At 33.3% G+C, this 14,606-nt stretch overlaps 1 protein-coding gene across 1 annotated transcript in view; it reads left to right on the top strand.

Moving 5' to 3' along the window:
• Window positions 1-7,427, top strand: part of LOC118188276 (isocitrate dehydrogenase [NADP], mitochondrial-like) — a 66,454-nt gene extending 59,027 nt beyond the window's left edge. Inside the window, exons 8-11 of the mRNA XM_085812636.1 lie at window positions 181-293; window positions 2,536-2,633; window positions 4,814-4,906; window positions 6,587-7,427. Of these exons, the coding sequence (XP_085668762.1) occupies window positions 181-293; window positions 2,536-2,633; window positions 4,814-4,906; window positions 6,587-6,668 (386 nt within the window). The 3' untranslated portion in view covers window positions 6,669-7,427. The remainder of the gene's footprint in view (window positions 1-180; window positions 294-2,535; window positions 2,634-4,813; window positions 4,907-6,586) is intronic.
• Window positions 7,428-14,606: the final 7,179 nt, after the last annotated feature.

Raw genomic sequence — 14,606 nt, 5'->3', positions numbered from 1 at the left:
GAGGTGCTTGTTGAGCGAGGTTTGATTGTATTATTTTTCAATGTGTATCTGTATTTCACATATATAGATGTATAATATGATAACACTTTGAGGCTGAATTATGTATTTTAAAAGCATTCTTGGTAATTTTTTTCATGAGATCTTTGTTTTATGTTTATATCCTTTCATATATTTTTTAAGGTTATGGCTCTCTTGGTTTGATGACAAGTGTATTAGTGTGTCCCGATGGTAAAACCATTGAATCTGAAGCAGCTCATGGAACAGTCACCAGGCATTATCGAGAGCACCAAAAGGTACTTTTTTTTTAAAGTATTAGAACTTGATTATTACTTTTTTAAATCGGCATTTATTTAGAGGTTTATCTTTTTATGTAAATTTTACATATAGTATATATGTATAGTATAAAGGTAACATTCTTGTATCAAGAATTTCAAAGATTATGTTCTCGGTTACTGCAGAAATTAAAGCTAACTGTGAAAATAATTTTAGGAAAACTATTCTTTAAACTTCCAGATTTTTGAGGATATAACTGATTTATTATTTCTAATATAAATATGTATATTTAAGATAAATTAAACATAATGTAAAATTTGAACTTTGTTTGTTTTGCAATAGTCCTTTGTCTTTTTAATTTAGTTATTTCCTTTTTCTGACCTAAAATAGTAACTTAATAAATCCCTGGTACTTTTCTGTTATCATGACTGGATAAAGAAATGTTTGTATGCACGTGTGTACACACATATACATATGTACATACATGCATCCATGAACACATACATACTGGCATACATACATTTCTGTATCTGGCTCTGATCACAAAACAGTGCCAAATCTCTTTGAACTTAATTTAAAAATTAAGCCCAGGCATATGATTCTTTTATAATGCAACCTAAAAAGTTTTTTAGCAATGTTAAATTTTACCGACCAAAATCTTAGATATCCATATTGGAATCTACGCATCTCTTCTCAGCTTCTCTTTCATATTTCAGTTTTATTGTAAAATCATAGAAAGTGTAACTGTATAATTATAGAATATTGAATGAATGTCTTGTGCTAGTTTAGTTGTATATGTCTGCTTCAAAAATGCTTAGTCAATAATAAATGGCTGTGATTATACGCAAATGTTTATTCACCAGCCATATAATATTCCATGCGATCCATGTCCACCAGCTAAAATGACTGGATACTGGTAGTTTAATGTGGATTCAATTCCAGGTGCATGATTGGCTGTATGGATGTTTTCGTGGTTGTACCCATGTGTAACATTGATATGTCATTTCCTTTAAAAAATCCTCCATGAAGACATGCCTTCGTTAAACTTTTTTTAGCATGCTTTGCCATAATCAAATAGACCAGAGTTTCTTAAACTGTGGGTCGCAACCCCCATGGGAGTCGTGGGACCTGCAGCAGGGGGTCACCAAAAAGTTTAGAAATTTTGATATTTCTTTACCTTATTATAATAATTTTGCAATTACCAAATATTTTTACGTAATGTATCTGAAAATAGATAAAGATAGAAAGTACAAAAAAATAAGATAGTAAGTACAAAGAAAAAAATATAAACGTTTCAGTGCATTCTTTTTATAATCTAAACATTCATTTTACTTGCTTTGCATGTGACACTGTCATTTTGTCTGTAATTTATTTAAAATTTTCACATTGTTCTATGTCTTAAAATTAGAAATTAAAGTTAATGACCTTAAACTGCAATAGTATATTAGAGTACAAGTGAAAAAAGTGCCAGTTTCACTCATGTGTGTCGAATTTGCACAATGCTCATGGGGTCCACAAAATTTTCATAAATATGAGGTCGTATCGTATGGGGTTGTGGAAAAATCTCAGTGATAAAAAGGGGTCGCGACTAAAAAAAGTTTAAAAGCCCTGAAATAGACCAAACCAATCCAATCTTAATGTCATCCATATTAAAACTTTCACTATATGTATTTTCTAACCACACTTGCACTTAAAGCTTCGTTCAGGCGGGGGCATAAAGGGCATAAGTGGTTAAAGGCGAGCTCCGTTGCCAAGGCAACCAGTCTGTGCAACATCACAAAATCTGGTTTAGAGCTCGTGGCATAGGGTTCAAAGTTTTAAACTTTACGCCGAGTTTGGGATAAGCGTCGACCAATCAGAGCGAAGCTAAAACGAAGCAGCGTTCGACAGAAGATTTCGCTGTCGCAAAACAAGCAGAGCGAACGCGGGAAATCAATCGAGCAGGAGAACAGCGCAGGAAAGTTGTAGACACATCCACGCATGCACAAATTTAGCTTCTCTCATTGGCCACAGCTTACACCCCGTTCTCGCAAGTGTGAATGGAATTCCCGTATTTTATGCCCTTATGACTACGCCTCTATGCCCCTTACGCCGTCGTCTGAACACAGCCTCAAATTAGCAAAACTTACATGCTGAATAATAAGTATAGGAAGAGTGATTTTCCTAATAGAAAAGAAAGACTAGAAAGTAAGTAACATATGCCTAAGTTGTTACTGTGGATTTAGTATAGCATTTCTCTAATGTATTTAATTTTGTTTCTAGGGTAAACCAACAAGTACAAATCCTATTGCTAGTATCTTTGCATGGACACGAGGCTTAGAACATAGGGCGAAATTGGACTCGAATCAAGACTTGAAGAAGTATGATTCTTTTCTTTAAAATCTGTAATTATCTTTCGTATGTAAGATAATATGAAATTATACTTAGTATCAAGGGTTACATAAAAATTAGATTTTGGAATAATCTTGTTGCAGTATATAATTTTTCACATTATGTAGATTTTTTTTCTGCTCTATGTAGTTATATAGCATTGTTAAGACCCTCTCCCCCCACTGTAATTTTTTTAAATCTTCACATAAGATATACCAGTCTTTTTTTTTCTAACCGCTTTGCTCCCAGCCTATTATATATGATATGGCTCAGTTTCCCTCTGTATCAAATGCCATACAAGAGCAAAGTGTCACTGATTGATGGCCCACTATATCACATTTGATATCTTGGAACGGGACATTTTTTTCAAATTCTAAAAGTGCATATACAGTCAAAAGTCGTTAATCCGGACTCGTTGGGACTTCAGCGTTTCCGGATTATCGATTTTTCCAGATTATAGATCATCAGTTTAGATCGCGTAAGATGGCATGCAGAAATTCTAAAATTAAAAATATGAAACCGTAATTTATGAAATAAAGAACAATTATGATCTAAAGGGTATCAAAATTTACAAAAAAAAAAAAAAAGCTTAATGTTTATTTGTTTACTTTATTAAACATTTCTTTCATTGTAAGTTGTTTCGTTTTTTGTGTGATAATACATTCTCTTTAATTCTATAAACAGACATAATTTTTTGTTCGCTTACAAAGTTCCGCTGTTCAAGTCTCGTTAATTGCTGTGCCGAGAATACCGACTAACTTGTCAATCAAATTTTTTCGTTTTCACTAACCTCTCTGTCATGTTCTTCATGTCTTTATCCATTTTTTGCAGCAATTCCACTTTTTGTTTGATGGACATCAAAACATACTTTCGTTTTGTACGATCCTTTGGGAGCTCCAGAATCAAAAATTCTATTTGACATAATCGAAAGTTCAAGTTTACTTTTATAGTATTGCTCTTACAGTCTGCAAAAAATAGTAAGCCGGATTAAATTCGAAAATTAAGGAACAACGCAATCATCAACATTAACTGAAATAGATAATTAGATAATTTTAGATTATACCGTCCGTTATACATAAAACGCATACGCGAAAATGTATTCTGCTCTTGCGCACACGCAAATGCGCAGTCGTAAGAGGTCTTACGTGCACGCGTAAACGCCTATGCGCATGTGTCAATGCGGCACATGCGCAGAAAGTTTTTAGCTTTGAGGTCCGGATTATAGATCATTCCGAATTATGGGTGTCCGAATTAACGACTTTTGACTGTATTATGTGAAACTGCTGTGAAAACTTGCTGAACAGTACTCTGGACTGTTGAATATTATTTATTATTTTATTCTATGAAAATGCACGGCACTAACGACGAGTGTTCATAGATATAATAAATACTGGTATTTAAATGAAGTTTTTTTTACTTCATTATTGCACAGAAAAAATTTTAATTTAAGAATGTAATAATTATTGCCAATTAACTTTTCTTAGGTACTTATTCTGAATTTTTAATTTTTTAAGTCTTATGATTTTCTGTTTATGTTATAAGAAGTAATATTTAAGTAACACATGTGAGTCCAAATATTTAGATAGAAAAGCAGGTTTTATAGAATTATTTTGACATGTTAGGCTTAACTGCAAAATACTCTCAGACACATGGTGACTTTTATTGCTCCAAGGTCACTGCTGTACTAGAGAACTTTGTTCACTCGATGTTGGGAGCTAACAAATTCATGATAACTACAATTGCCAAAATGATAAGATAATGATTTAACATTCAGTTCCTTTAATTTAAAGTGTACTGTATTTTTTGATGAAAGCTAGTTAATAAATGTCAATATTTTAAATAGATGCAATGTTTAACGACACCAATCCAGATTATTTTGGTGTACATTTCTAATTACACCACGAAGGCATGCGGAAAGGGGGGAGAAAATGTCTTAAAACTGAATAAATTCCCTCTTTTTTGTTGTGAAATGCAAGTGATTATTTTTTTAACTGGCTGTTTAAATTAATAGTAAGTAGTCTTAGCATTTTTATTCTGAGTGTAATAAGGTTAAATCTTCCAGATTTTTTTATCCATTCTAGAAAATCATTATTTTTTATAATCAGAAATATATTCACTGTAGTTCAAATAAAATAAAATTCTACATTTTGATTGAATACTTTTATTGCAGGTTTTGTAAAACTTTGGAGAAGGCATGTGTCGACACAGTGGATTCTGGGAAGATGACAAAAGATTTAGCTGGTTGCATTCATGGAATTAAAAAGTAAAGTTTTTCACTACTATTAGAAGTTTTTTACATTATCTTTTATTTATAAAAACTGGAATCTTGTATTAAAATGTTGTTATGAAATATTATGTATATCAAATAGAATTATGATAATCCACATATAATAGGACCAAGATGTGCAGATTTTAGGTTGTCCGTTTGGGTTTTAGTTCCCTTCCTCCCTTTGTAATTTTTGCCTTAAATTTGGATTGTTTGCACTGTAAAATACACTGGTAATTTAAGAATTACGTAGTCAAGATTTACTGGACGTAAAACTGGTACACCTGGGCAAGCTAGTGGGGTCAATCATTGCCAATTTCCAGGTTGCAGAGTAAATAAGACAAGAAAAAATCTTGGAAGTCAGTTGTGCAGACTGCTCCTTTAATAGTCATTCTTTGCCAGATGGGGATGTTGTTCAATTTTATTGTCACACTGGTGATGTACTGCTGTTGCAACTGTTATACTTTTAGATATAATTATATAAAAGTAAAATAATGTTAACACAAAGGTAAACTATTGTAGGAAATTTTGAGGAAGTAAAGAACGGTTTGTAAAAATGTAGCAAAGAATTTTATATAAATGTATGTCCAAAAATATTTTCCATGGAGGGAACGAAAGATGTAGTAAATTAAGCCGTATGTTTCGCGAGCACAACTGTCTCCTAGCGATGTTGCTGAATGGTATTCCTGGTTGTCCTCATTATGTGTAGTCTTGCGTTATTGTGGAAGTACAGGATACCCTTGCATTTGAGCAACATTGGCTCCTTCTGCAGCAGTGTGTACTGTACAGACTGTAATTGCTGTGAGTAAAGGGTCTTCAGTGATGGTGCAATCTGGTGTTTTCGTAGCTCATATGCACGACTTGGTGACTAATTTATCTAACACAGAGCATGGTCTCTTGTGGGTACAGAGGTGGTCTTGAGTTGCTGAGGCACCAATGCCTGGAATGCTTGGGAATGTCATACTATACCTACTTTGGTACTCATAAACACTCAACCAAGTATGAGTATGCGTTGCCAAGACAGCAGTCATTTTTCCTGTTGGCTGCCAACAATGTGTTTGGTATGTACTTCCTCAACTTGTACACTTTCTTTATGTAATGATGATGAAGTCTGATTGTTTTCTCGAAAATCTGAAAGTATTCGGGAAATTCGTGAGGCGGTTTACTGCTGTTGTCTTTCAGGACGTATCTTTTTTGCTTCAGTGTTCACCCATTGCAAGGTTCATTACAATAGCTCAGAGCTCTCAAACTGAATTTGAGCAATGACTGACAGGTGTTCTTTCATGGCATTCTCCTCAAATGCTTGACTGTTCACCAACTTGAAGCAGCTGCTAGCAGGTCCACCTTAAAGTAATACAGCAAACAACAAATGAGCTATTTTAATATCTCAATTCTCTTCTACACTGGTTGAGCTATGATTGCTTGCATACGTTTGTAACATGCCTGTATTAATGCAGGTCAGTGATCATACCAACCTTCCATTGCATTTCCTCTTCAAATGGAACATAAAAAATGACAAGCTTTTGTTCACTTTATATCAGTTGCTGTTATTCATTATATTTTTTAATATATGTAAGTTAAGTTGTGTAACGATGTCATATATCCTTGTGTGAATATTAAATGAGTAATTTAAAATATTTTATACTCTTTCCAATTAAATTTTATTTTCTTTTCTAGTGTAAAAGAATCTGATTATTTATATACTATGGACTTCTTGGATGCTATTGCTCAAGAACTTGAAAAACAATTGAAGTTATAAATATTTGTTTTTGTGTTAAAAAGCATGAATGATTTTACTTCCTTAATTCAAGGATGGGGGAAGAAATTGCACTCTAAATTTTAATATTTTGAACACCACAGGAAACTTTGATATGTATATTTGACTAGTTAGGTATGTAAGTGATATCTCATGTGAAAAAGGAAAACATCTGTATAATATGCACAAAATTCTGTCTTTATTCTATAAAACTCTGATAATAAAAATCCTTTCTCTAATATATTAAAAATGTTGAAAGATTTAAAATTTATTCCTTGTGCAACTGTGCATTTCCATTGCTGGATTCTACGAACGTAGGTTCAGAGGTGCAGCTGCTCGAGATGTGTGTCCATATGTTTTACCTATTTATATCTTTTAAACTAATTTTCATAATCAATGATATCCTTCATTGGGTAACTTATTTATTGATTAGGCTCCCATTTTTGTGTATCTATTTAATATTTATATTTTCTCATTCTCCGTGAAATGCATATGTTGTACAAATTGACATTTTCTTGCATTTAAAGAAACAGTGCTTGTATATATTGTGTACTTGTATGCAAAAGATTTTTTAACATTAATTTGATAAAAACTTAATTCAAATATGTACTGCCAAAATATATCTGTTAACTCTTTCCTAGCTGTGAGAAACAGTATTTATTAAAGAATACAAGTATTAAATTGTATGCAACATCTTATGTAAAACAGACTTGCCTTGTAATATCTTTTGACAATAGGCAATAAAGTGTATTTTTACTTTTATGACCTTTTTTTGTGTGTGTGACTACCAGCCCTTTATTGTATATAACACAGCTTGCTATAGATATGGTCAAAGAACTTGACAGCTAGACAAAATCATTTAATGCAATAATCCATACACCTTGAGACCCAAGGTTGTGTGGATTAGAATGGTTTTCTGAAACTGAGATTGTGTGCTGAATGCTCAACCAGAATGCAGATGAGCTGGATTATCAAACATATTTTAATATTTTAAATTTTATATACTAAATATTTATCAAAACATAGATAAACAATAATTATGCATAGAAAAAAATTTAAATTAATATTTATTTTCTATTTTAAATCGAAAGTTTGGTACATGCAAGACACTTTTGGTAATTACACTTTGTAATTCAAATTAATATTGACAGCTAAAGATATTATTTCATACTACAGTACAAAGTCTTTAATCCGGACATCCATAATCTGGAATGATGTATGATCCATAACTCAAAGCTACAAACTTTCTGCGTCTACGCATGCGCATAATACCTTTATGCAAGCGAATAATACCTTTACGCATGCACATAATACATTTATGCATGCACGCTTAATGTATAACAGACGGTATAAGCTAGACTAAAATTATCTAATTTTCTATTTTAGTTAATGTTGCAGATTGCATTGTTCTTTAATCTTCTAATTGGATCTGGCTTATTATTTTTTGCAGACTGTTAGAGCAATTTTATAAATAGTAAGATTCGATTATGTCAAAAAGAGTTTCCAATTCTGGAGCTGCGAAAGGATCTACAAAGCGAAAGCATGTTTTGATATCCATGAAAAAAAAGTGGAATTGCTGCAAAAAATGGATAAAGGCATGAAGAAAGTGACAGAGAGGTTAGTGAAAACGAAAAAATTTTGATTGACAAGTTAGTCGGTATTTTCGGCACAGCAATTATAGGATTTGAACAGCGGAACTTTGTAACTGAACAAGAAATTTTGTCTGTTTATGGAATTAAAGACAAAGTATTAGCACATTAAACGAAGCAACTTAAACAGCTTACATTGACAGAAATGTTTAATAAAGTAAACAAATGAATATTAAGCTTTTTTTTTTTTTTTTTTTTTTTTTTTTTGTAAATTTTGATACTCTTTAGATCATACTAATTGCTCTTTATTTCATAAATTACGGTTTCATATCTTTAATTTTATAATTTCTGCATGCCATCTTTCCAGATTTAAATTGATGATCTATAATCCGGAAAAACCCCTAATCTGGAATCGCCAAAGTCCCGACGAGTCAGGATTAAAGACTTTGTACTGTACAATTTATTTAAAATATTTTTTATATGTTTAATTAATCATTAAAAGACTTCTTTTAATTTAAGCTAAAAATAAATGAACTGTACTCAGGAGCTGGTTGACTTTGTATTTAATAACAGAGATTATCATCACAAATGTATTTATTTCATTATGCATTTGTTAATCATCACATTGTAGAGGAGCGATGTGGCTCCAAAACATTTCCAATTCTCAATCACAAAGCTGTAAGATCTGTTACAGCAAGTACATAAAACAAAAAAATACTAAATTCAAATTCCATAGGTTGAGAGTATAAACTCGCTAGGATCGCCTTGTGTCGGCAACTCCTAGTCACTACTGAACAATAAATAATCAAAGATTTCGGAGGAAACTTAAGTGAAACGAAATTTAAATGATGACATATTAGCCTTTCATTTATTAAATTTTTCTTCCCTGTGTAACTTTAAATACAGATATTTGTGTATGTAAATACAAAATTTGTTAGTATAATATCCATGGAGAAAAATTATTACAAATTATATTCATCATGAATAATAGATGAGGATCAATGAATAAAATTCTTTTAATTTTCATCTGAGAGAAACTGTTGAAATAGACAGGCATGAAAGTTTTCTGCGGTTTCGAGGAATTCCGCTTTTTTGAACGTCTCTTGGGCTGTTTCTGAGATTGATGTAGAACCGTTGAGAAATCGCAATCGGCAAGTGTGGGAGAGGGGTAAATGGAGGACACGCTTTCTCCCTCTTTTCTTTGTAAAAAAACTTTACATCATGCCAGAGATCGCGAAATACGTTGTTTTACATCAAGGCAAAGTAGGTGGGGCTTATGTGGAAAGGCGGAACTACAGGGTTATCCAAATTAAACTTTCCCAACTCGGAGGCCTGTGCAGAGTGTTGTATGGGTCATAATGTGATGAAGTTTTAAAAACAGACACATCGGATCATGCGCTCGAGATTTATTACACAAAAAAAATTAGTACAAGAAGTTGCCGACAGGTGACGCTGTAACACTAGTAATGTGCATATTGCAGCTACGTGATTTGCAGAAATAAAGCTTCTGCGTAAGGTATCCAAAAGACGAGCCCTACAAAAGTGGAAGACAGGCCTTGCACAGGCAGTTGTTTCCAGCTCGCTGATGCACAATGGTGACTTTGAAAGACAAAGCTCTGTTAGTGAAACTTTTCTACCAGAATGACAAGAACTCCTGTGCTGCGATAAGAGCATTCCGTTGGCTGAAGATCTTACGCCGAGGACCAGTGACATCACGCAGTCTACGAGACATGATGAAGAAGTTCAAAAGAACCAGACAGCTGAGAATTTTACCAGGTAGAGGATGACACGTTGTGGAATCTGCACGCGTAGAAGACGTTGCTTTGGCGGTCGTGGACCCCACTAGGCAATCGCCACGTGGTGTTGTCAGTGTGCCAACTGTTTCTCGTGCTGTTGATATGCCTTATACGACCGTCTGGCATGTGATTCGTCGAATCCTCGGTTATTTTCCTTCAGGGGTGTTTGTGCTCCGGGGAAACCCATGAATTCCGGGGATTTTGAACTTCGATACCCGGAAATTCCAGGGATCGTTGTTCAAAAGGAAGTAGGAATAATAATGAATTATTTATTTTGATCTGGGTAATTTTGTTTGCTTTGAAAGCAGAAAACGCAAGGTCAGTGTGTGTGGTGAAAACTTTTCCTTTCTTTCTCCAAAGGCAGTGATAATGCGTGAAAAGGGGGAAAAAACTTCTTTTTTTGTTCTTTCCTTATTGCGAGTTATGGCTCATTCCCCCGGTTCTTGGACATTTTCTTCTGGATTCTTTTCGGCAAGTAGGCACGGCAGAAAAAAAAGGGAGAGACTTAGTTCGACCAGATGTGCGATCACGTGACTCTGGGTTCAAAGGTCTTATCTCTCCTGGCGTGGCCCAATAAGTAGAGAAGGGGAATTTTTCGCCATATTAGCTATTTGTCATTGATCGCTTCTCAACTTTTTTTTCTCTGCTGTGTAAAATTTTCGTTTCATTTATTGATGCACGTGTAAATTTTTCGTTTCGTGTATTGAAATATTTTTTTATTTATGTACGCAAGAAAATTTCACTATGAAATTTCTCGATATAAATAGTGATATTATACAATTAGAAGAAGGTGTCCGGAATGCATTTAGGTGGAATTGGATTGAACGGAGAGATGGTAATGGGGATACCATCGGCACATGGTGCAAGAAAATAAATGTTGCTGGACAAGCATATTGTGTTTTTTGTAACTCACTGCTGAAGTATGGTGGGGAAGGATTCAAGGCTTTCACAAATCATTCTAAAACTGTGACGCACATAAAATATTCAAAGTGCATTAGACATTCAATGACTTTAAGTAATTATGCTAATTCAAAAAATACGGATGACTTACTGGAGACTGATGCTCGGCCATTGGATATAGTGACAAGAAAAGCACGCCAAGAGGTATTAATAACTTCGTTTATCGCCGAGAATTCTCTTTCTTTCAATGTAGCTCCCAATTTAATTGAACTCTGCAAACAGTTGAGCCGCGATCAGACGGCACTAAATTCGTTGGAAATGTCCAGGACTACTGCATGTTACAAGATGAAATATGGGCTCGCAAAAACTATTAAGGAAAATATCATTAAAACTTTAAAGGAGACTCCATTTTCTCTAAATTTGGATGAAAGTACTAGCAATGCTCAAGAAAGTATACTGGCAATATTGGTACAGTTTTATGACAACAATCAAAATGAAGTTGTAGTTCATCATTTTGCATCTCTAAAGATGGAATCTTGCAATTCAGAAGCTGTTTTTAAAGCAGTTGTTAATACTATTGAAGATAATAATATTCCATGGGCAAACTTAATTAGTGTATTAATGGACTCATGTAACACCATGCCTGAAAAAAAAAAAGGGTGTTGAAACCAGACTACAATCAAACAAAGCACCCCACTTGATATTGATGGTGACACATGTCACGCAGCTAATAACTGTGCAAAAAAATTTGCTTCATGTTTTGATAGATACTTAGAAGATTTGTTTGATGACATCTATTTTGATATGAAAAGCTGCAGTAAAAGAGAAAATTTTTTCAAAATCTGTGAATCCCTTGCCATTAAAAAACTTAAGCCCTTGAAGAGACCAGACCATATGTGAGTGTACATTTTATGTGTTTTAGAAAGAATGAAAGATCTGTGGGATGCTCTTTCACTACTTGGATAAAACTGATAAAGGGGATTAGTTTTCTTATGTTGAAACTGTATACAATAAAAGAAATTTTTCTGCAGCTCAGAAAAAAATTGTTGAAGGGGTGTATTCTTGCTTGCATTCCCAACAACTCACAAAGGATGCTTTAGCTCGGAAAAAAAGAATACTAAATGGGTTGTTTGTTATGCAAAACAAAACTTTATTGCATATGGCATTATATTCAGCAGTATTACCAGAGTTCAACACATATATTAAATTATTTGAAACAAAAAAAACAATGCTTCATTTAATACATTCCAGTATTTATAAATTGATGGCAAAATTTTTCTCTTTTTTTTTTTTTTTTTTTTATGAAGCCAGAAAATATAGAGTGCACATCTTATAATGATTTATTAAAGGTTGATGTCACAAATCCAGAATTCCATCTACCTAGCAAAGTAATATTTACTGGTGCAGAAACTTCCACTCTCCTGAAGAAATTATCAAAAAATCATCCAATAGCAAAAGAATTCCAAATTTCTCTGGTGAAAGCTTATACTAATACAGCACAGCATATGAAACAGAAATTACCCCTTAAAAATTCATATCTAATTAGTTTTACAGCATTAGATCCAGAGCTAAGAGGTAAAACCAGTACAATATTAGCTTTTGAAAAATTATCATCTTTTATGTCCCATATTTTTAGTGATAATGAAAAGTCAAAAGTAGAAGCTGAAATAAGGTTATACCAGAGTGATATTTATATGACCAAAGAAATGCTCTACACATCTGATGAAAGTGGAAATCAAGTCAAGTGTACAATTGATAAATATTGGTCTAAAGTTTTTAATTTAAAAGATGATTTCACAAATGATTATAAGTATCCTACATTGGCTAAATTGGTCAAAGCCTGCCTTAGCTGCTTCCATGGCCCATTAGTGGAAAGTGCATTCAACTTAATGGATACACTTGTCACTGACTATAGAACCTTTCTTAAGATTGATTCCCTAGATGCAGTGCAGACTATTAACTATGATTTAATGGCTTCTAAAGAAACCTCATGTGAAAAATATGGCTAAAAAATCCAGTGACTGATCCAATTCACAAAGATCTCTTACTGAATATGAACAGAAGTTGGAAAACATATCAAGAGGACTTAAAAACATTTATTTCAGATGAATACACTCTGAAAACCTTCTACATTAGCAGAAAAGCAAACTGCTTCTACCTCTGCATGTGCAGTTCTCGAGGAAATTTCTTCAACTGTAAATGAGGAAAATAAAAGTCAACCTTCCTGCAATTATGAAGTTCACCACAAAAGAAAGACAAGCCCACAAACATCAGAAAATAAAAAAAAGCAGCAGAAATTAGATAATTTTTTAAAGAATTAATTCAGGTAATTTAAAATATTTACATAAAATGTAGTAGTTTATATGATTGAAAATTTATGGTTATTAATTTTGCAAAAAAAGTAATTCATTGAACTTTTATAATTAGGTCATTCAATACTTCATAATTGTAATTTTTCCTTTCTCTCCCCCCTTCTCGAAACTCCAAAATGTCGGTAGTAAGTCGGTAAAAGTTTCAGGGGATTTTTTGGGGTCCCACAAACACCTCTGTTCCTTACAAAATCCGTAGTCGTCATCAGCTGTCCGACGGGGATCCTGTAGTTCGGGAAACATTTGCGTTGCAGTTCCTTGCCAGAATGGAAGCCGATGCTGCTTGGCCGTGGAACATCCTTTGGACGGATGAGGCCCATTTTCACCTGAATGGTCAAGTGAATACGCACAACTGCCGAATTTGGGCAAGTGAAAACCCGCGCACAATCCATCAAGTGCCTTTGAACCCTCCAAAGGTTACTGTATGGTGCGGTTTCACTGCAACATTCATCATTGGGCCTTATTTTTTTGAAGAAGTGACTCCAACAGGGTTCAAAACCCTGCTCTGTCACAGGAAAACTGTATCTGAATATTTTTCAGTTCCATTGGTTTATTTTTATATGATGCACATATCGAAATGTCAAAAGCATTTATTTAGCGGAAAAATCTAAAGAGCGGCTACAGTCTACCCCCCCCCTCCGCTCCTCTTTTTCAAGTTACGCTTGACTGTCCGAATATTCGCCAATTACCAAGTATGCGGGTTAGTTAAGCTTTGTTAAAGGATGACTGCATGAAGCAAATTTCTGTCTTCTGATTTCAGAAATGTTCCTCTTTTTTACTTAAATTACTTTACTTGCAATATCTGTTAAGGGAAAACTGATATACAATGAAAATTTTGAAAATGTTCAGAATTTAGATTTAAATTATTTAAATATCAATATGAGTGGAAAAATAAATTGTATTTATTATTAGGTTCCAAGCGAATACAATAAATTTGCCTTATTATTATTTATTTTCTCTATTTTGAACTGAAATTTCATCATTAAATCTTGTAATATAGTTTAGTTCTGCATAGTTTTTTTCTCTCATTCAAACTAGTTCTGTAAATTGAACTGTTATTTAAAATTAAAAAAAAAAAAAAGTAATTATTTTCCATGGTTGAGGTAATGCTTATTCTCTCTTAATAAATACTGCATTTCTCATATTTTAAATTACAAGTCTAATTTTTAAGGTTATGCAGTTGTGTATAATGTAATTAGATAGGTGCTTATTTTTTTTCTTAAAATGTGCTTGAAAAGTGCTTATTTTTTTAACTAAAATGTGGCTATGAACTCTGGTTCTGCTGTG

Source organism: Stegodyphus dumicola, chromosome 3, assembly GCF_044657685.1.
Source record: "Stegodyphus dumicola isolate Sdum_Otavi_A_Nest chromosome 3, ASM4465768v1".
In the NCBI taxonomy this organism is placed as follows: Eukaryota; Metazoa; Arthropoda; class Arachnida; order Araneae; family Eresidae; genus Stegodyphus; species Stegodyphus dumicola.
Note: the sequence above shows the minus strand (reverse complement) of the source record. Positions and strands in the feature narration are given on the sequence as shown.